At 34.8% G+C, this 24680-nt stretch overlaps 2 protein-coding genes across 2 annotated transcripts; one reads left to right on the forward strand and one right to left on the reverse strand.

The window, feature by feature from the left end:
* Positions 1-5758: 5758 nt before the first annotated feature.
* Positions 5759-9943, reverse strand: LOC133320788 (uncharacterized). Its single transcript, XM_061529417.1, has 4 exons — positions 9848-9943; positions 8750-8802; positions 8586-8654; positions 5759-8463 (listed from the first exon to the last, which is right to left on the reverse strand). Exons 1-4 carry the CDS (start codon positions 9879-9881, stop codon positions 6031-6033), a joined length of 2589 nt encoding a protein of 862 aa, XP_061385401.1. The 5' UTR covers positions 9882-9943; the 3' UTR covers positions 5759-6030.
* A 1783-nt stretch (positions 9944-11726) lies between these two features.
* On the forward strand, positions 11727-23974 carry LOC116769028 (chymotrypsinogen B). Its single transcript, XM_032660002.2, has 6 exons — positions 11727-12026; positions 20268-20377; positions 20542-20648; positions 20819-20958; positions 22048-22676; positions 23135-23974. The coding sequence occupies exons 1-6, from the start codon at positions 11939-11941 to the stop codon at positions 23294-23296; spliced, it is 1236 nt and encodes a 411-aa protein (XP_032515893.2). The 5' UTR covers positions 11727-11938; the 3' UTR covers positions 23297-23974.
* Positions 23975-24680: the final 706 nt, after the last annotated feature.

Below are 24680 nucleotides of genomic sequence, written 5' to 3' on the forward strand. Positions count from 1 at the left end.
GATGTTTCGGTTTGTCGGTTACAGGAAAACTAGCGACCACCCCGGCCTCGCACGGCTGCAATGTTGATACTAAATATACTACAGAAAAACTGCGAACGTTGTATAAAAACATAGTGGCCCGCTCCGGTTCCGCACGGATATAAAATTTAAATCATATGCTGTAAAGGTCCATATAGATCTATATTAAATCAACAATGTATATAAGGTATTTAATTTGATAACCGATGAGGTATTAATGCTGTATTGGCTAAAAATTAAAATGGCTTCGAAAATTGGCCATTATTTGTCTAAAAAAATAAATGACCAAAAACCAAAAATTGTGGGATATCCATTAAAGATAGACATATATCTTCGCGGAGTTTTCTGAAGACATTTTCAATGCGAGCGATACTTAGTACATTATTTTGATAAATCTCGTAGAATAAGATCTAAGATTTTCGCGAGTTTTGTTTCATTTAAATGAGACTAATATTTTTCGGATTTATTACGCGTGCTTTATTTTTGGTTAAAACTACATACTCCCGACGTTTCGGTTACCTTTCAGCAAGTCACGGGCAAACGAGATGTGAATGTCTGTTGGCGTCTGCATGTAAATTTTTATGCATAACCAGTGCCAGCGTTAGGGGGGGGCGTGACGGGGCGATGGCCCAGGGCGACAAATTCGGGGGGGCGCCAAGGTCTGAAGTTGGAGTCTCTTGCCTCTCCTGGTGCAAAACCCTCAGAACTGTCCTCTACGCTCTGTGCATATGCATATTTTTTATTGAGATTTTTTTTAGATGGATTTTTTGAGGGTTTGTGGTCGAGGAGCGACTCTAACGATATCGTTAGAGTCACTCCTCGACCACACGGTGCTTACGCTTACGATTGGTGCAATACTTCCACCGCCAAACCGATACGCGTGACACGTGGTAGATGGTGGGGATAACTGAACCTTCTACGTCCGCGTCGTTAGCTCTGGGTAACGCTAAAGGAAAGATGAAATTCTTAATATAATTTTACTTGGGATCAGCAAAAAACTAACACTTGAAATTGCTTCCCTCAAGTGGGCGCCACAATATTTTCGCCCGGGGTATCAGTGGCACTTACGCCGGCACTGTGCATAACTAATGAAGGAAAAATACTTTTAGTAAATAAAGTTAGCTTTTATAGCTATTAGTACGAAAATTCAAACTTAAATATAAATCTCGTCTTTCAAATTCCGTTGCCCATAATAAGAAATACAAAGTGTAATTTGTATACTTAAATAGTTTTTTATTAACAAAATACGATTAAAATTAAATTTAATAAAAACAAGAGTGTAAATAAGCTTTAAAAATGTATATTTTTAGTTTTTCTGTTGCGTGTAAATGAATTTTCTCGTATCAGCCTCCAGATGTAGTCTGAACCCATAATATTTTTATTATATCGATCCTGATATCTTTGCTTGAAGTCCATCACATCTTGGTGAAAATGTTCCTCTTGTTCTTCTGAAAATGCTCCCAACTTATCTTTAAGCCGATCTAAGTGAGCACGTAAGATATGTAATTTTAGGGACATACTGCAATTAATGACTTTGAAGTAATGAAGCATATTAGAAATAAGCTCTGTGTAATTTTCAGCTGTTTTATTGCCTAGAAAACCATGAATCACTGCTTATAGCTTTGCCAAGCTTGTCTCGTGGGTATTCAGTAATTGTTGGAATTCTTAACTAGTCCTTATTTTATTTATTTGTGGATCGACACAAATACCAGCTTTAATTTTAGCCTCTGACAATTTAGGGACATAATTGTTTAAATATTGAAAAGCTTCTGAGGCTTGGCGAAGAGCCATTACAAATTGCTTCAGGAGTCCTAATTTTATATGTAACGGAGGCATCAAAATATGATTGGGCTCTACAATCGGGTTATTCTGGACATTGTGTGTTCCTATCTGAAACTCGGTCATACCATAAATGCTGTAGGTAGTGAAGCCAACTTAGGCCATAAATGCTGTAGGTAGTGAAGCCAACTTAGGCCATAAATGCTGTAGGTAGTGAAGCCAACTTAGGCCATAAATGCTGTAGGTCGTGAAGCCAACTTAGGCCATAAATGCTGTAGGTAGTGAAGCCAACTTAGGCCATAAATGCTGTAGGTAGTGAAGCCAACTTAGGCCATAAATGCTGTAGGTCGTGAAGCCAACTTAGGCCATAAATGCTGTAGGTCGTGAAGCCAACTTAGGCCATAAATGCTGTAGGTAGTGAAGCCAACTTAGGCCATAAATGCTGTAGGTAGTGAAGCCAACTTAGGCCATAAATGCTGTAGGTAGTGAAGCCAACTTAGGCCATAAATGCTGTAGGTAGTGAAGCCAACTTAGGCCATAAATGCTGTAGGTAGTGAAGCCAACTTAGGCCATAAATGCTGTAGGTAGTGAAGCCAACTTAGGCCATAAATGCTGTAGGTAGTGAAGCCAACTTAGGCTATAAATGCTGTAAGTAGTGAAGCCAACTTAGGCCATAAATGCTGTAGGTAGTGAAGCCAACTTAGGCCATAAATGCTGTAGGTAGTGAAGCCAACTTAGGCCATAAATGCTGTAGGTAGTGAAGCCAACTTAGGCTATAAATGCTGTAAGTAGTGAAGCCAACTTAGGCCATAAATGCTGTAGGTAGTGAAGCCAACTTAGGCCATAAATGCTGTAGGTAGTGAAGTGCATCGGCTCTACTATCCCATAAGCATGGATATTTAGTATATCCGCCTTGCATTCCGACTATGAAACCAACCATCTTGAAATCGCCTATCATTGGCCAGGCATATTCTTCATACTTCAAAGCTCGATGCAGCATTTTAACACTTTCGTAATTTTCTTTGAGAATGTATGGAAATTTATTTCTATCATAAAGGAGAACTGCTCTGAGGCTTTTTGTAGAGCTGTCCATGAAAAAACGCCATTCAGAAGTAATTCATGAAATTTCGATTGCATCAAATAAGCCTTTTACATCATTGCAATAACAAAGTCCATCTTCCTTCGTAAAAAAAGCCACAAAATATCTCACGACGCTTCCTTTGATTACTTAACTTCACATCTTTTAGGAGCAGACTCCACTATCTTAGCCGGGAAGCTAATATTTCTGCTTTAATTTTAGGTAGGTTCAGATGTCTCACTAAATCGTTAAACTCTTTTAAATCTATAAGATGAGGTTCAACAAACGCTGATTCGACCACGAAATCGCTGTCATCGGTACCATTAGACATTTGCGGTAGCGGTTGATTTTCCTCACTATGTTCTTGCAACACTGGATATACAGGCTTAGGAAAATTTTTACTATGCAGTACTGGAGCGGAAGTAGATGGTAGAACCGGATATTGAATCTTTTTGGCATTTTTGCCAGCCCGATGTTTACGTGGATTAATGAGATGGATGAATGTGATTAGTGGGTTGCCTCCATATTCTTGGCACAGCAAATTTCATACTTTTTTTTTTCTCCTCGGTACCAGGCTGCAAAAAACCGTACATATACACACCATTCATTAATAAATCCATATTTTTTTAATAAAAACGAAATATATATTTGAGTTTTCTATAAGAAGAAACGATGTTAAATTTTCTTACCCTCTAAAGTATTTTTGCAGTTATGGAATGAGACATGAGGTACCCATATTTTGTTTTGAATGAATTTGAAATTGAATGGGACGTTTGAAATAAGCTTCGTAAGCTCTACTGAGCCTTATATTCGTTGAAAACTATATTTCTTTAGTCTTATTTTAATAAATTCGCCCTAAATGTAGCAGAAAGCGTCGTCAGCGTCGTCATCTTTACATTTTTTATAAGACATTTTTGATTATGCTACACAAAATACGTACGCCCATTGAAAAGCGCGCGAAAATACTACTCGGCTACCCTGCCACTCCCCACTCTATACCACCAATCCCCCTCTCCCCTCCTCTCTTACGTTTTAAAAACCGTTAGTACTTCTAAATTTTGTAAAAACCTTGATTATTTGTTTATCATTGTATAAGGTACAAAGGCAAACCTTATTTATTATGAATGTGGTTGCTGGTTACTTTTTTATGCAAACAGACAGAAAATATTTGTTAGACACGAAACTCTAAAAAATTTTTTTTTGTCGACTCCTGCAATCATTCATATTATTATTTTATATATAAAAACTCTTCATAAAATTACAGAATAATATCAACGGTTGAAAATAAGATGTATTTTCTTTTTTATTTTTAATCTCGGTAGGAGGTCATTAAATTAAGATTATTCATTTAAGCGGAGAGTATTTAAACGTTTTTTTTAATAGCTTTGACAGTCAGTCAGCTAACACAGGTCTACTTATAGTGTTTTGAAAACATAAAAAAAAATCTATGAAGTATAAAACGCATTCCAAATGTTAGAATCAATAGTTGAAGATTAGACAATTCTTGTAAATTTTGTTACCATTTTAATAGTTCGCCTAATTGTAACGATTGTTTATATACATTTTATATATAAATATAAAATGTATATATATATATATATATGTATATATATATATATATATATATATATATATATATATATATATTTAAATCGCCGAAGACTTGTTGCGTCTTTTCAAAATCGAACCCTATGGCGTCTACCATTTCCAATAACTTTTTAATTGTTATTCGTGCGAATATAGTTACATTGATGTAATGTGAATTCTATCGTCGACAAGAAATTTTGTTTAGGTACGAAACTTAGATATTCAATTTGAAATAATTCTTGCTGGTTTTTTGCGTCCGTTCTCGATGGGAATCATGTGACACATTGTATATTTTTGTATTCGTGCCATGCATTTAATCGTTTTTCCTACATCCATCTAAATGTTTGTATATATTGATACCGTATATTGTACTGTATTAATTCCATGCATTATACTAATTGAATGGCTCCTTGCTATATTTGAGATTATATCAGTACCGTATATTATTTTTGTATGTACGCCATAAACTGTTAAGTTTGTTGCTTCTTCCTAACCGTATATTAAAGGTTATTTTTAAATAATGGTCCTTCCTAAAGACCACCATTTAAAACTAAACAAGAACCACGACCTGACCATGGAATTAATTAAAAACGGTTAGGTAGTTAATTTTTATGCCGAAAAAGTAGGAGCGAGAGGTATACCAGCGAAATCTCTATACAACCTGTTAAAAGACCTTGGCCTGTCAAGAACAACAATAAGTTCCCTATTAGTGCGGTCTTCTAAAGCGGCATTGTTAGGATCTCACTAAATTTGGTTAGGTATGGAAGGGTATTCGGGTGGTGGACGGTGAGCGTTGATGCGCGTCAGGGGAGGCCTCCTTAAACCTACACCTGGGTCGCAAGTCCCAGGCACTACTTCGAATACCTCTCTTTACAACGCGATTGGCCCGGCACGCGCACGGCGAATCCTTGGACTGCTAAGATGTTTCGTATATCAATACATACCTAGGTACCTATATAATAGATCCCAATAAATTCATTGCGTGACGTGGTCTCTGTCTATCCCAATGGGGACAGGAGTGACGATATATACGTATATATGAATAGAGAATCATCTCTTTTTATGAAGCCGAATAAAATAATATATTTTTTATATAACTTGGAGTACATAACAGACATTAAAAACAAGTCATCCCTATATTACACAGATTAATTAAATCTTAAATTATAATTAGCTTAGTCCACTAGGCTAATTAAAGAATGTTAACGATATGATATTTAGGTTTATGTGGGAGCATTTTATTTAAGTGAGCTGGTTTCTTTTGAATTTAAGTATGAACACAAAATAAAACAAATGTTTCAATAGCAGGTATTTTTAAGTTTTATTGTTTACAAATCAAGTAGGTACAATAGTAGACCCATAGTTATAATAATCAATGTGTCGGACAAATCAAATAAACCGAAATCGGAACATAAAAGCAATCTAAGAAATTTAGATAGAAAGAGAGATAGAGTGTCATTGACTATAATTAACTTGTGTATTAAGGCAATACCGTGGCTCCGCCCACGTGACACGTGGTTAAAATTTAAAAAGTTGTAATTCGTTTAGCCGAACTAAAGTACAAGCTACTATTTCTTATTGTAAATGTTTTGTATAAATACTTTTATTTTGAGCCAATCTTTATTATGCAGGAGGTCTCGGTGCTTTTCTTTAAGAGCCTCACATTCGTGTCTTTTAGGTGGTTGTTTCATTTTTATGTGATGTTTAAAAAATGCAGAGCACACTTTTTTTTGTTCTGCAGTCCATGGTATCAGGGTCCTCTTTTTGCCTTTCTTGACGTGATGAACAGACTCAAAGGTATTAGTTTGTAGACCAGATGGTCCTGGCTGAGGTGGTGGTGATGTTGATCGCGGTAGTCGTGACTTATTTCCGTCTGTTATATCTTGCGTTCGTCCAGGTGACTCGACATCATAATCTAAAATTACTTCATTTTCTGTCATCCCTTCATCTAATTGTTCATTTAAGTCAAGTTCAATCTCATCCAGGGATTTGCCTCTGAAAGCGTCTGCTTTCCCATCTTCCATAAGGATGAGCAGCTTAGATATCTTGGCAGTTTGATAGATATCATCCGGTAGCCGATATGATTTTTTGTGTACATCACTTGTATGGCCCATAAATGTAGCTAGCTGTTCCATGTCGTTTTCAGACATACTGAATATTTGGGACAACGTGGCTAAATGTTTCCTAAGCCTTGTAGATGAAATTGATTTCGGATTTTTTGCCCCAGATAGCCTGGCATGTCTTTCCAGTACTTTGTAACCATATATTGTATTTTCAAAACCTGGATTTCCAAATAAAAAACGATTTGACGTTGAAACAAATGTGTTTCTGATCGAGAGCAATAATTTAATGTCCTCTTGGACCTCCTTATTAAATAAAACTGGAACTCCGCGCCCACGCTTGCCCCTAATGACAACTCTTTTAAATTTCTGTACCAAGACTCTTTCCGATAAGGTAAGAGCCCGGTCAAATTCTTCGTATTTATCAGCAGCATTATTATCAGATTCTAAATAATCGTGAACTTTGATTCTCTGAAGCTCACCAGGCCTGCGTCTGTTCAGTAACAAAACTCTACAGTATACAGTCTCTAATAGCTGAATATAAGTCGAAACATTAAATAAACCTTCTTTAATTTTGTTCGCAGCTTCTTCTGATTTTTTTCCGAGGTATTCTTTTAGGATTTTTAAGTCATTAGCTAACGGGACTATGGTTACTTTATTCCACTTATTTGTGTTAAGATCAGATGCTGCTTGGCTAGATATATCAAATTTCCAATTAGAGTCAATGATTTGAATTAAAGTTTTTAGGTCTGCTTCTATTTCTGCCGTGTTTGTTTCCATGTAAGGTCCATGTTTTTTTAATGCAAATAAAATTGCTATATTGCAGCATTGTTTTATACTAGTAGAAATGTTCATAGCAAATGTGGGTGATTCAAATCTATCTTTTTCAGAGTCATACTTTCCCACTATTTTTGTAGCTGCCACAATGGTGTCGTAGTGTATCGGTCTAAGTGCGTCAAATAAATCTTTTATGGAAGGATTAATCTTTTTCATTTCTTGCAATAATTTCGCTAATTCCCTCATTTTTCGAGAAATTACGTTTACAAAATGTTTTTCCCTGTGGGTTTTCATGTACTGTGTTCCAAAACTACATATCAGGACATCTGATTTGGCAACAAGTGATGTTTTATCGGCTCTCATTCGCAGAAATACAGTATCCTTAAGTTTTTCATCTATTTTTAAATGTCTTAATAATAGGTTTTGGGCTTCAGATTGAACATTTACAGTAGTTTTATTCGAATTTTGTGTGCACTTTTTCATATGTTTCCACAAAAGTTTCTTTGAGTAGAAACCTAGACAGTTTGTACAGGGCAAATAATCTGTAAATTTTTGTTTTCGCATGGGTTTAGTAATTTCTACTGAATTTTGAATAAAATTTCCTTTTTTTCGTAGTGCCATGATAAGATTTTTTCTTTCTTGACTTTTTTTGGACACCGATAAAATTTTTTGGACTTCAGGTTCATAAACATGATGTCTAGTTAAATGTCTGGCAAAATTTAAAACAAAACCTTCACAGAAAAAACAGTAGTCCTTACTTCGGATAGCGCGGTTGCATTTAGGTGGTTTCTTTGGTATGATAAAATCATCATCATTTGTAAGCTCATCTTCTTGGGTATGGTTACTAATGCTAACAGTTGCAGTGTCCCCCGAAACAACAGAATTAGATTTATGTGTCGATATGGATACTGGTTTTAATAATCTACTATCCACACTAAGAGTTGTGCCAGGAGAATTACTTATATCACTTAAAATACTATCACTACAGATTACCGAGGTTTCTTCATTTAAAGGCTGCTCAATGTTTTTGGCGGATATGGGCTTGAGTTCTAATAATGAGTAGTTTTTCTGATGAAACTTTTCTGATGAATGAGGTACATTGCCAAATGAGCAAAATCGATCCAAAATCTTGTCATCGTATAAGTAAGATTCATCAGATGAAGTCTGCAAAAGTGAAATTAACATAATGATTTATATTTTTAATTTATTAAGTTTTTACAATATGACTAATCAACAATATAACATTTCTTTTCTATAAATTGTAGGTTATTTAAACTTCTACTTACATCTTGTACAGGCGGTGCATAATTGGAATCTGTGTCAGAAAAATCAGGACTTGAAACAGATATTTGTTCCTGGAAAGCACATACGGTCGTTAAATAAGTCGTAAGCATGAAACAGTTACGGTTCTTAAAATAATTAAAATTCATGTAGATATGTAGGTACAAACCTCATTGAACAACGTTGAATCAAATAAATCACGTGAATTTTCTTTATTTCCTCCTAAAAGAAAAACAATAAAAGTCAGTTAAATAAATCATACGTATCGGTGTAAAGACTACTCAAAATATTTTTAAACCGTTATAGTAAACAGTAAACTTAATGTATATAGCAACAACCAGTTGCTTGAAATTATACAGGTGTCCCGAAACCAAACGCCAGTTCGAGACACTTGTATAGGCTATTTTACTTCTCATTACAGTTTTCTAATGGCGAAAAAAATAATTGAATTGGTTCAGTAGTCTCGTAAGTTAAATAGTAATAAACGCTCGATTAAATATTTCGTCTCTACAATATTAGTAAGTACAGATATTTAAATACTTTAGTTCCAATTCGCGGTTTTATCTTAGTCACTGATGGGATCTCGTTTAAAATATACAATAGGTACTTATCAAATAAAATCAGATACGTAGGTATGTAGGTAGGTACATAGTTGATATAATCAATCCAAAATACTTTTACACAGGTAAGTACCTACGAAACAGTTCAACAACAAACAGGACACTCGTCGTCAGCATAATGATCGTAAATTGCATATGCACAAATGCTGCACCAGAAAAATGAAGATTTATAGAGCGATTTTATGTTCTTTCGTTTCATAGGTAGAACAAAATGATTTATAATAATATTGATATTATTCTTGATCACCGCACCACAATTAAAACATTTTGTTTGTATTACAAAATGGGTCGACGGCCAAAGCCATTTTATATTGTCTTTAAAATAGTTTTTGAAATCACTTCTTTTAAAGAAACGATCTACATCAATCACGACAACCATGACGACCTACCACAGCACAGAACGCAACGTCGCGTCGTGTTTGTTTATGCGCGCACGTTAACCTACTGCCTACAGAAAACATTCATTATTATTGTGAACTTGTATTATTATCAAACACCGTCCTCTTAATGTACAAAACAAATAAACAAAATTAATACTATTCATTATAGATAATAACGATAATTTAAATTTACAAACTAAGAATAAATTAAAACTTACTAGGTACTTACCTAATCATTATTTTTAATATACTTAATGAGATACTTACTTGCTAATGCGAGTATCCTGGCACTTCTTTTCATGATGCCTGCTATTTTACTTCCACTATACAATATTTATACCACAAGCGTCGTTACGTCCGCGTTTTTTAAGGCCGAAATATAACAAAAACATGCCGCTTGCATGTCGCGTGCGAACTCCGCTCCCTCACCTCTGTGGGCCCCACGTTTGTTCTGGATAATGTCGTTTTGTGTGACGCAATTAAATCTCACATTAGAATTGATAAAAACTTTTATTATATACAGAAGCCACATTATCGACGTTTTGTACGAAAACAAAATATCGAATATACGCCACTGATATACGATGCAAAAGAGCGCCCTCCAAAATTCGCGCGTCAAACAGCGGAACTAAGAAATACGCTGAAAGGCACTCCAGTGACAAAACAACGTCCATGCCAATATTTCACCCAGCCATTGTACTAACCTTTCCACTACTTCTGGCTGAATTTGAGATATAGTCAGTCTTGCGTCCGTATACAGGATGCAACAAGTCAGTCGGACGCAACATCATCGGTAAAAACCGCCATGTAGGACGTAATATTAACTCCGGGGTGGATATATATATATATATATATATATACATATATTTAATATTTGGTTTATTTGAAGGCTTTTATTTGAGGATAACATAAATGTAGTATTAAAATATATTATACAGATAATATTTTTCTCATTTAAATCTCCCTTTATGTTTTTAATGTTCTCAATCCTCGTAGTGACATCGAGCCACGATGACCAACCTAATGATTTTGTGTAATTATACGACCACGCGTACTTGTTTTCCAGTTACAAGCATAGATTTAAATACACTCATTTAATACTATTAATTCACTAAAAAAATAGTTTTTATGTCTCACGAGTCATGCCTGGCTAAAAAATAAATAAAATTTGGGGCAATAGCACCTACTTCAAGTAAAACCCTTAAGGTAGAAAGCGGACTATCTTTAGTAATTGCAAAAGGAAGAAACCTTGGATTGACAGCATTTACTTAAGAGTTTCCAAGAGCACGCACAAACCATCGAGCCGTTCTGTTTTTACAGCTGTGTTGCACACTTTACAATTCAAATAATACATTTAATATCAACATCAAAATGAACACAATTGTATTTGATTAGGTATTGTAAATTTTATAGTACTTACGTGTAAGAAACATGTAATTGTTTTAAATAGTATTATAGACTCTTTAATATATATCATTTTAAAATTAAAAGTAGACGTGACTTGTTTTTAATTATAAAGAATTTTAAGTTTGCTAAAAAGAAAGAATTAAATCATATTGTACATTTTTTAAATCATTGAATGACGACAATTATTAACTCACAAAAAGTAATAGGAAACAAAATCTTACAATAAATTCCATTTAATTTGAAGTCTAACGAAAATAAACAATAAGATTCCTAAGAATTGAAAAGTTAAAAGTCAACATTCCAAAGTCACGGATATTAAACAAAAATATAATGCTAATGTTCACACTATACAGCCATAATGTAACAAAAAGTCTTTAAATTAATAAGTAAAGCGGAAGTAACTGTCATAATATAAAAGGAAGTTGCGTATTATTACTCGGTAATGTAACTGCAACTTGAACACGCGCTATCATTTCACTCTCTATAGACAGCTGTCACCAACGTTTGAAGTAATATTTAAATTATTAATATATAAATATAAATATAAAAAATATATATTAATGTATTTGTTAGAGTAATTGAAAAATTTTTTACTTTAAAAAAATATATTTATTTTGTATAAAATATAATTTTAAATATGAAGCGTAGATTGTGTAAACCAAATGTTGTTTATTCGAACCGCCTTAGAGCGACACCTTTTCCCAGTGGGGATACAGGCGCCGGCCGTAAAAAGTAAAAACACTCAATAATAACAATGGAGTGCGCGGGACTTTTTTCATTTCATTTCTAATTCGGACAGTGACAACTACGGACGCCATTCTAAAACAGTTTTCGCGCGCAAAAAATACAACCACTTTTACTGGTGCCGAGCTTGGTGTCTTTTAATTTTATTATTTTGTTATATAAGTGTTGAAATTTTCGTATTGTTTGTGACAAAAAATATTGTGAAATATGACAGTGATGGTTTATTTTAAAGTTATTTTATATTTTCTATTATGGGCTTTTGTTTGTGAATTATGCGAAGCGTATAGTCAAAGAGGTGAGTGATTTGTTTATAATCTGTTTAATTATGTTTAGTTGCATTGTTATATAACTTAAGTGGCTTTTATACTCAACTATAATTCCTTTTATCACAAGAGAAACTATATAATTTGAAGTATAACACCCGCAGCTAAGTATTTGTTTCAAATAAAGGTTGTTATCGCTCGCTTTAAGCTTTCTAACAAATGCTATAATAATAAATATGACTAGTCCATTCAGATACAGCTTTATCAAATCTAAGGATAATTTAAATTATAACGCTCTTAAAGGGATAAACAGAAATATAAATCTATAAACCTAACCTAATCAAATACTGTCAATCATATTATGTTTGTATGTGAGCATAAATAAACATAAAATATACGACTTTTATATGTCTAAACTCTAATGTATTGTTAAGAGAGTAAAAGTGAATTCTTCAAATACGTGTATTATTATTGAAAGTTAATAAGTCTTATAAGAAAAATATACGAACGAGTTCAGTATGTGTATTACTCTTAGCAAGTGTCAAGGTTTCATTCATAAGTATTTCAGTTAATTCGTGTGTGGATTACGTTAAAACTATTGGTCATACGTTAACGATGAACTTTACTTCAAAGGGACACTGAATTTCGTAGCATACTTTATAAATTGATTGTTTTAAAATATTATTGGTGTTTTATAGAAGATATTAAAATCTTAAGGATGATAAAAATATAAAGGCACATATAAATATGTATTGATTAATTTTAATATTATAAAAGATATTTAGAATTGCGGCTAACAACTAGTTACAATACATTCAAAGTTCCCTCTCACAGAGTTTTTACTTTCGTTAATGGCAGAGGAAATAAAAATAATGTAATAACATATTATTGAGAGAGATTGTGTAAAATATGTAAGACAGACACGGCGGAGACAACCGGAACATACATACATACACACAGCACTCAGTGCCACCGGAAGTCGGCTGTACAACAAGTAAAAACAGCTCATCCACGACAATATTAATCCATTATCCTTACCTCAAGTTTGAATCCACTGCATACGGTGCGTTAAAAGTTTTTTATTCATAAATTCTCTCACATAACAGTATTAACGTAGGCTATTGAATTCGAATTAGGGAACTATAAATATATGAGGAGTATAATATACTATTCATTAACATGTATCTATACTCAAGAGTGTGTCGTTTTTAATTAAGTCTATACCTACTTTATACTTTTGCCTGCTTGTCTCTCTAAAGCTGAGATCGTAGGAAACCTTTAATGTGACATACCTACATACACGTCTCATCATAAGAATAGTCAGTAACGAAAATAATATGGCGAATATATTATCTTATGTATGAATATGTGATAGCATTTGCTATTAAGGGATATTAATAAAATTTTCTTAAACACATAATTTTTACCATAAGAAATAGCGATAACCTCCTTTAATTTTAAATTTATCACAGATTATGCGAGTTATGAATTTTCATAAGCACTACGTTTTCCGTAAGTGTATTATTTTACATAGTAATATTGTTAATATATCAAACAATGCAAGTAAAGCTGGCGGTGTCGCCAGTAGCAGCAGACGGTATTTAACGTCCCATTTCGAAACGATTGTAGCACTAACAAATATATTGAACAGTATTTGCGAGCTGATTCAAAAACAATCAATATTAAATAACTTGTATACTTAAAATATTTTAATATAGAACTCGGTTCATTTTCACGGATATAATCAATTATTGCGCATCATAAATTAATTTCACATTAAAAACCCTTATGTTAAATTGAATAAAATAACTATTTTATTCAGAGGAACATAAAAAATATTAATTTAAACGGACAAACAAACATTAATATCGTTATTAAATAAAATACGTACATGTATCTTATTAATATTCAAGTTTCACTCTCTGTAAGTAGATCTACAGTTTGCCACACACTCATGAGGTTGTTCAGAATCAGTTTGTTTAATCTGCTACCGCGAGGAGACCAGATTCGTGACGTCAGGGATCAATCACATTTCATGCTATTTGTAAGTATTAATTTAAATCAATACATATGAATGGCATCGTAACGAGATAGGCTTCCAACTCTGGTTCCGTACGGTAAGTCGAGATGTTACAGCTTTCACCATCAGGGGTCGTAGGTTCGATGGCTGGCTAGTTACACGATCTTACCGGATTATAAAATTAACATTTAACTTTTTTTATTTAATATTTTTATTGTCATATAAAGAAGTATATGAAGCACCTGCTTTTTTATATTTATGTAGATTTTACCGCACGTACAAAAAATATATAATTATTTAAAATATTCTTCGTTATGTAAATAACAAACTAGGGAAATAAATTTTAAATATTTTTTTAAGACTACTATCCTATATTTTTTTCTTATATACATATATATATCCTCACATTACAATTGCTTACAATCTTTTTCTATTAATTAAATTAAATTTCTTAATTAAAAAAATAAGATATAGAATAATTATCATTATCATTATCACATATATATATATATATATATATATTAATGGCATCATTCATAGCAATTAAAATACGATATTTTGTATTAATACGAGTTTCACAATACGTGAATCGTTAACGAATTCCGATTTGACGAACAAATTGATGGTTGGATTGATACAATGAAGTTTGATGTCGTGTTGCGTAATGTGGGAAAAGTGTGGGGTTCAGTATTCACCTCGGAATGCGATTCAACTTACTCGCGTTGATAGATGTAAGAGACAGCGGTTACTTATACACAAACATGTAAAACCATGTATACACAGTCGTTTGTTTTTCGGAATTCAACCATTATTATCAACTTGTCTTGTAAAAGAGTTATACCAATACTATCACAGTAGTATATTGAACTAATTACTCCAAACTCTCCGTATGTAGTGTGATTATGATTATGGTAAAACTTGTGGTAAATGTGCAGCTCGAAGTATCTCTTAAAATTTTTATTTAGTTGGACGTATGAAGTGCTTTGGATGTAAAACGCAAAAATTCTCGTCTCTCCCAATTCTGTTGCCATTCCTAATACTTTTAAGGTAACAGTGCACTAACATATATACGATATCAAACATAGATACATGAGTATTTAATTTATAGCATAAGTTATAAAGACATATATGTATCTCTAATGTACTTGCTCTCCTCTTCCGCTTGTCAACTTAAGGCAGTACTTGAATTGCATCACAGTCCACAGCTGTGGAACTTACGAGGGGAGTTACGTCAGACACCATGGACGGAATGATTCATTGAAACATATATATATTAGTTGAAAATAGCTGATTCGAATCTAACAAGACTAATGTTGAATTAATTATGATGTTTTATCCGCGAGAAACTGCTTACGTATGTGTATTGCTTCTACCTACCCTGTTGTATATTTTATGTTATATATAATACAAATATTATGCCTTGATCCTTCGGGACCTATCCTATATGTAAGGTAGGGATACATTATACTATGCTGTTATATGTGTGGTTAAATTTAACTAGATGGCAGCACTGTTTTGTTCGATCTTAAGACTAAGATTGTCTATACCACTGTACCTATGTATAATAATACATATGTACTTATAGATTATCCTTCTTCAAAAATAAAGTGTTTGTCCAAAAATAAATAAATTAATATTGTTGAGATAAAAAGTATATATATTATTACAATTAAAAATTAGTTAAATCAATTTATCGATAGCTCCATACGCCCGCCAATCAATCCAAAGCCAGAATGAACCAAAGGTAACTAACTAACAGATTCATTATATTTAATTTGAAGCTTTTTAATTGTATTATCAATTTATCTCGCTATTGATCTGCCGAGGAATGATCCAATGAATTCCAATAGCTCCTTTACTCGTTACAGTCAGAGATATCATCTCACGGAAGCCAGCCTCTGTACGACTAATTGACTCTCTTATCTTGACGTGGAAAGGAAAGTACGAATTAGGGTTCCCTGGCAGACATAAGAACGATCATTGCGTTCAGAACACATCGAACGAGGTAGACTACCATATTAAATTTAAAGCCATCCAAAACATTATCGCACGAGTTCGCTTTCGCGTGGAAATACTCGGCGCATTAGTTATTCAATAGTATCAATGGGAGTCCAGGGCAATCAACATCACATCAACCTAATGGCACTTTCACTATTCTTGTGTAACACGATAATTAGCTATTTGTCAATAGTGATCCTTAGAAAACGCACTCGCAACTAACTAACTTACTTACTTCGAATTCAATACTTATTGTATTCTTTAAATAGTTATACGGAGTTAAAATTTATTTTATGAGTTATAATGTATTTCTTTATAAAACTTTTTCAACTTGCTAAATTATATTTTATTTAGAATGTCACGGTGAACTCTCTTTGACTTCGGTTGAGAGTATGTCCATACGTTCCATAATAAATCATCGTCAGCCGTTATCACTACCATCTGTACGTCAATCTGTGTTATCGCTGTCATCTCAAGCCGACGGATTGATATTGGGCGATTGTTTGTCTTTACCTTTGAGCTTGCCCAATTTGCTCGGGATCATTAACACTACCCTTATATATGTGGTAGGAGTAAATATTTTAATATTAATAGATTATTGGTAGTTTCATTGGAAATATTATAAGCTATTTATAAATAACGTGCACATTCATATCGTCTGCAAGCGATCACGGTCCCTATAAAGGAAGCGAATCGTCGGGGTTATGTCGTTATATAGCAGTAAAAACGCGTATTATCTTAAATACTCAGTTTCATTTAAATGTATACACGTGAATTAATTAGCTATCATTAATTATTAACAAAAAAAAATTAAAACAAAATGTCAATCATTTTCTTCTTTATTATATGTTTATTAAAACTCTTAGAGTTTCAACTCCATTGTATAACTATTTACCTCACGACGTTTGACCTCTGACTGTTGTTAGAAACAATATCTTTTATTTCATCATATATATATATTAAAGTCGGAACTGACAGCCGTTCAAATTAATGGTTACACTTGAACAATTCAAAACATCCGTTTTTCAATAACAATAAACGTTATAGCGGTATTAAGCATAAAGTTTTATTAAAGAAAGTATAACATAATGTGAGTTACGTGAAAAATAATAAATATTTATTGTAATTAATCGGTAACCGGATGTAACCGCTATCGAGACGTTTTACATTTACGTAATCCGGGTAGAAATTAGGTAGGTGCCTTACCTTCTGGAGTACTCAAAAAATATTACTATATGAAACACTTGGCTTAGATTATAAGTAGCAAGCATCCTTATTCTCGTTTAGTACACGATCTGATATAAACGCGCTCAAACATATAAATAAAACTAATATTTTCGAATATACAACGAGTATTTTTATTGTTTAAACCTCCTACTCCCGACGTTTCGGTTACTGCAAAGTAATCAGGGGCAGATGAGATGACAATGTCTGTCTGTGCCTGTTAGATGTCTGTCATTTTGTCTGGGAGTACGTATTTAAAAATAATAAAAAAAACATAGTTTTATTTAAATTACAGCTGCTTGTAACAAAACAGTACGAGGTATAAAATTCTGATCAGACTTTTTTTCATCTAATATAATATAAATAGTACGAATGGAATAATTTTAATGTAAAAGTCTAATCTGAATAACCATTGAGATTAATTTCGGAATGTCACGTAATATTTTTTTGCTATAATGAAAGCAAGTTACGACACAGCCAGCGAGCGACGTAATTCACTTAGACTTTTACAAAAAACTGTAAACCTCATCTGTTATGGTTTTGTGGAAAATTTGTTTATAGTATTATAATAAAGATATTATAGTTTTCCGAACGTAAGACGAAATGCAGTAAAAACATTATAAATGTGTATCTACCCTCGCATATTTGCAAATTTTATTACATTTAATTAATATGTAGTTCATCTGTTCAAATACCTACTCCAGGTCTGTTAGTTTGTCGAAAGACGTGTAATATCAGAGGTTTTTATTATTTATATGAAAATAATATATATGAACAATATTTCATTAACAATGTTTAGAATGTAGGTACTTCTTCATAATGGATAAACAGCGAAAAACTTATTCTTCCTGTTATATGTCCATAAATGTGTCTGCTATTTCCTTTATCCGCTGCACTTTCCTACATATTTAGTGATTATCAACACACACATATACACTGCTTTATGACAACACCATGTCTGTGTGTGAGTGTGACGCAAGCGCATCAACAATCCATCGCCGCTCGTTACTCAATGTATGTAATAGCCACCACTAGAACACGCCACTTGGGACACTTTAAATTCTTCCATCGTATATATCGGCGCTAGCAGCTTCAATGACGGATGCAACATGAAAATAACTCAAGACTGGCATCAATTATTATAACAACTTATTGGTCGTCGTTACTATTGTTAAAAGTAAAACGAAATCAAAGAGAATAGAACTATGTTTGAATTCTGGTATAAATATGACGTCTGGACGCACGACAGCGGACTGCAGAGTTCAGCGAGTGCGGATCATGAAGAATGTGATTATGAAGAACCTTCGAGAAACACAAGAACATTTAGAAGAATTGAAGTTTCATTTTAAAATATCTGGAACGTACTGAAAAAGTGACATTAGTGACGTCAGCGAGGCTGGCGTCCTCTCTTTAAAATAATGAATTTGTAATAAATCCGATATATATATTATAACATTTGTAACTTAGTTTTTTTTTATCTTATGTAGTTAAGAAGTTTTAACGGAAAAATTAAATAAAGTGGCGTAGACACCACAAATATTTTTAACGTATATACAAGCTTCGATCGAAGACGAGGAAATTAAGAGAAAAATATCAAATATTTGAAATTATAACAAGTTCACAGTTTTAGTGGCTCCGTTACACATTGTAAATATTTCATAAAGAAAGTGAAACTTACTATGTCCATTGACACAGATGCTTCCGTGTGTTGACATTACAACATATATATTTAAATACAAGATAATTATGAAATATTACGTATGAATATTATTATTATAAATCAATATTCATATATACATAATGTGTAAACAAGAAGGAATCGTCCAGCGGCGGCGTCGTCCGTGACGAGTGTTCCGCGAAATTTATTTTTTTTCATATAAACATATTTTGTTCATTTACATATTATTTACATTTGGTTTTCAACGATTCATATGTAACGAATGCAGAGTCAATATTAATTTCTTACTGTTGTCACATAACAATACATTTTATACTTCCGTTGTAACATGTTACCTAGGTTAAAGTTAAATTTGTCTTATGCATACGTTTATATATTTGAAACAATTTATTGCTATATGAAAGATGTCTTGGATAATCCAGACTAAAAATAATATATTAAGTTGTAATTATGATAATAATATTTTGTTACATAGGTCGTATCGAAAAATTTGTACATAAATATACAACACATTTTCCTGTCTACGCGAGTCTGTGTGATTTAGTTATTTTCCGCTAGATGGAGTTACGAATACTCTGTGACACGCAAATGAATACGCTATCGTTTGACCCATGTCCGACAATGAAGACATCACTCTGACAATATCAAGTTTCGCGTTTCAATTTTTGTCTAGCAAACCCAGTCGGTGTTTGCTATATTACCAACGTTAAATAATTTGCTGAGACTTTGTTTTGCTCTATTATTTATTCAGTACATTAATTCTAAAATTATATTTCTGTGTTCGTAAATTCCATCACTTTTATTTCATAAACCTTCATCCGGTATTCATAGTCGCATTTTCTTCTTACTTCTCTATCCCGATTCATTTTTTTCAAAAGAGACGAAACCTCTTAGCATTCAATGCATTCACCGTGGGGGTGCCGGGTCCATCACATTGCAGGGAGAGGAGCTTCAACAGTGCCTGGGACTTGCGACCCAGGTGTGGGTTTTAAGGGGCCCCTATCTAATGCGCGTTCAACGTTAATATTATTTCCTAATTATATGCGTAATTATGAAGTAATAGTCCAGTCATTTTAGGCCAAATTAGGTGCATATCTGGGAAACTCGACATACCCAATATATTACCACACAAAAACTTGTATTTTAGCCTAATAAAACAGTTCTCAAAATTCACATATAATTGGATGGTCGTAAGTTTTAAAGTCAGGGGTCAAGTGTTCAACTGTTCGAGATAGAGGGCGTAGAGCGCACGGTCAGAGAATCAATCATCAAAATATTACACCTAACCGCTCTTGTGATAAATAGAATAGTAGTAATCGAGATCTAGCACATAACTAAATACTGTGTGTACAGAATGTGGTGTTCCTCTCCGTCGCCACACCAGGCAGCCCCGAGAGAGGTCCGCCAGCCAGCTCAGGATTATCAAGGGAAGGGAGTCCAAGAGAGGAGCCTGGCCTTGGCAGGTGAACAGGGTTTCATTCATATATATGAAAAAGTGTCTATTATCTTCCCTTGACAGAGTCATATGCTTTCAGTCACACATATTATATTAATTTGAAAATGTAATAACGTGAATGTGAGAGTAACTTAACTACATGTATCTCTAACCCACTAAGCTCGTCACCAGGTTTCTCTCCAGCTGTTACATCCTAACTACGGTCTGATCGGCCACTGGTGCGGCGGAGTGCTGGTTCATCCGCAGTGGCTGCTCACCACCGCGCATTGCGTTCACAAGTATTTAGAAACTATTATATTCTGATAATGTTATTTGCTCGTCGTGAAGCGCTCGCATACATTTCCTCATTACTCCTACTTTCTTTGCACGAGAGACTAATTTTCAATTGGTTTTGCTCGCCAGTAGAGTATGTTTCCTTCGTAGCTATTTCAACCTGCGTCTTCCACAGCGAGCTGTTCAACCTGCCGCTACCAGCTCTATGGACGGCGGTGCTCGGGGAGTGGGACCGTAACGAACAACGCGGCTCCTTCCTGCCCATCGAGAGGATCATCCTGCATCACCGCTTCCACAACTACCAGCATGATATAGGTACCCACGTGAACATAGCGGTGTTGTCCGCTTAAAATATTAAAGCTTTTATTAAAAAATCATTTAGAATATTTGCACTTGCAAGTAGAAAGTATGACAGAAAACTACTTGCGATATACTATGAATCCCTAAGTAGTTCCAGTGATAACATCACCACATAGAAAAGAACAACTGCAAATTATTTTTTATATAATATGCCGTTATTAGAAGCCCATCTGTTTTTATTTTACTTCAATAAAATGTTTCAATGAAACACAAAGCTTTCGTCATGGGTAGGGTGCTAGAAATTGCTTCTAGAATAAAGTGTTCTTAGATAGAGTTCGAAAAAGTTATACCGAGAAAAAGGTGAATGGAAAAACATGCACTGAGTGAATGGGTTCCTCTTATTGGACCCCACTTACTACGGAAAGCCAGTGGAGCACAGTCTTTGGATTCCGCTACCTTCTATGGCGAACCACCCGACACAATGATAATCTTGGTGTGAATCAGCTCACAAGCTCAGACCCATCCTCCGGACGGCTTCGTTAGACATACCGGGACACGACGAATCGGTGACGGCATAACTTTGTCTGGTACGTGGTAACTATGCCGACGGTCGATGTGTAGGGTCTCCCACCAAGAAAATGATGCACTTCCAGCGTATTCTGCGCTGTTAGGTTTGTACTACCTTAGGTTGGCACTATCAAAAAGTAATCTATGTGAGACGTCATGGACGCCACCCTAAGCTCTGACAGTTATGATGAGTTCGGTTACTTTGCAGCCACCGTCATCACGGGCAGACGAGATGAACATGTTACGCCGGGATTATGTAGTTTAAAATAATAAAAAGAACGTGTAGTTCATCCGAAAATATTAGTTTTATTTAAATGAATTATCGCGAAAAACTGAGATAACATCAAATGATTATAATTTCGGCCAAATATATAAGAAAATAACAAGTTTATACGGTGAAATATATGAGTTTAATGATTGCCTAGTTGTTGTTTACGTTTTTATTACATTATTTATATACACATAAACATTTTTTTGTATACGTATCTTACGTTAGATAACTTTATAATTCTGACGAACTTGACAAATGTTCTCCAGCACTGATGAAGATGACAAAGTCAGCGGACGTGAGCACGAGGAGTCGCATCCGCGCCATCTGTCTGCCGCCATACGAGCCTGTGGACGACAACGTAGAGAGGAGCACCTCCTACTCCAGCACACAGGAAGTGAGGCGGAAGACGAGGCCGCCGCGACCCAAGCCCGACACCGCCAACAAATACTTGGAGAAAATCAACAACCTCACGAAGACCGTCCACTCCGCCAAGGACAAGAAGAAGAACACCAGGTATAACGTGCGGGTCTCCAACGACGACGGGCTCAGAGATAGGAAGATAGAGGACAGAGAGGCGGTCTACGACGGAGCCTCCCTGGACAGCGTCGTGAACCTCATACGGAAAGGGAAAGATGTCTCCAGGAGCGACAAGATGATAGCGAGCTACCACGAGATAGACCCCTTCATAGACAACTCCATAGACGCCAAAGAGGAGTGTTACGCCACTGGCTGGGGACGGCAGCAGACCAACGGCAGTCTCACGGACGTGCTGCTGGAGGCCGAGGTGCCGATACTGCCGCTCAAGACGTGCAGGGAGCGGTACTCGCTCAGTCTGCCGCTCAACGACGGACACCTGTGCGCCGGCAGCACGGACGGCAGCAGCGGAGCCTGCGTGGTGAGAAATAATATTACTGAAGTCTCCCAGAACATTACAGAAATCCCCATAGCTTACAATAAGTAATGATTAGTCCTGACGACACGACAGCTCAGGCGTCCCATCGACTGATATGCTGAAGTATTTATTGTTTTTACTGTATATCCACATGAATTTTAATATCAATAGAACGTTGATTTACGTGAAAATTATAATAATAATAATAACTGATGTTTGTTTATAAATTAATTAATAAATGCCCTTCTGAGTCCAGTTATAAATACTCTTTACTGGCAGTACTCCATTTTACACAAACTGCTTCAGAACTGTCGCCTCATCTAATATTACGCCCAACATTTATTTACGGTTCTTTGCTCTTCTGCACGCGTCTTGGTCCTGTTTGCACCGACTGTTCGTGATGCAAAATCAAGTATATGTAATATTTGAAGGTCGTTGACCTGAGCACTTTGATTCCTCAGGGTGACAGCGGCGGTCCCCTCCAGTGTGTGGTGGGCGGCAGGTGGGTGCTCCGCGGCCTGACGTCGTTCGGGTCGGGCTGCGCCCTGACCGGAGTCCCCGACGTCTACACCAACGTTAGACATTACGTTGCCTGGATCTACGCTCACGTTTACGCTGGGTAGACGTTCGTACACCTGGAATACCTACGGCTACGAGGGGATTGGGTCTAAAAATGTTGGATGTCCTTTATCAGCTGGACGTACCATTAAGAACCGGCTGGATCCATGTAACATCCAGGTCTTGGTCAATAAGAATGATTCGCCACCTGGATGTGTGAGAATTGATTTAAAAATCAGTATTGGGATTCTATATACAAAAATATAAAAAAAATACCCTTCAATATGAATGAGAGACAAAATATTTCAATTTAAAACCTCTTTTTCTAACACCTATTGTATCAAGGGACATTTATTATCAAACAGTGTCCATTGTCTCTATATAAGTAGTTCGTGTGTGTGTTTGATCTCCTCAACGACTGGACCGACTTGAATGACTTTTTTTTGGATACGTCTGTGTGGCGCCCTGGATGGTTTTGTCACGAATCATACAGGGGGCGCTGCATCGCAACTAGGTTACTTAAAATGAAGAGCCTTCAACCTGGGATACCATATACATATATATATAACAGACTCATACTTTTCCCTCTGAGCCCACCCCGATGTTCACTGATGATGTGATGACTATATATATAAAATGTAATAAATTTCGTCAACATTCTTTCATTAAGTTATTTAATTATTTATTGTACAAATAATAATTTCTGTACATAGTTGTTATAGTTTTGTAAATAATTTATATGACTGCCAAATGTAAATATAATTTATTAGATGAATAAATAAATAAATAACAGAGCAGATGGTTTCACTACCAGCCGCGGTACGTGTCAAGAGACAGAGAATAGTCTTAATGTTGTATTGGAAGAGATAATAAATCTATTGGTTTTAACACAACCTAACATACAACATTCGTTGATAATAACATATATATATCTAAAATATTTTACTTTAAAGTACTTATTTAATAATATAGACATTATGAAAGATATGATAAAATAATGGGATGAAAAATTTGCTATACAAAATCCATTCTATTGATTGGAGGAACCGTTTGTATTTCTGAAGTTCTTAGAGACCTGTTTTAGGTGTTCCAGGTGGTATATTGCTGGTGAGTAGTGACACGGGAACTGTCTACTGGGTATTTCGAGGTACTGGAGATATCTGATCTTTAAATGTGATTCAATGATGTACACATGGTATAAGAAATGTGTTGCCCTGTTGTAAACGAGTGCTGACCGTGGTGTTGCCAGGCAAGCTCGGGACAGATAAAAAAAAGCAAATATCATTAATGACTTACGTATTTATATTTTTATGACTCAAATTATTTTAAATAGCAGGCTTTTCATGTATGAGCTGACGATACAGCAGGCGCGACGTGCTGGACTTTGAAAGAGATTAATGAACCCAAGAAGGGTCTGGCAACGACTCACAATGATAAATATTTTTACGT

The sequence above is a fragment of the Danaus plexippus genome, chromosome 5 (genome assembly GCF_018135715.1).
Source record: "Danaus plexippus chromosome 5, MEX_DaPlex, whole genome shotgun sequence".
Lineage (NCBI taxonomy): Eukaryota > Metazoa > Arthropoda > Insecta > Lepidoptera > Nymphalidae > Danaus > Danaus plexippus.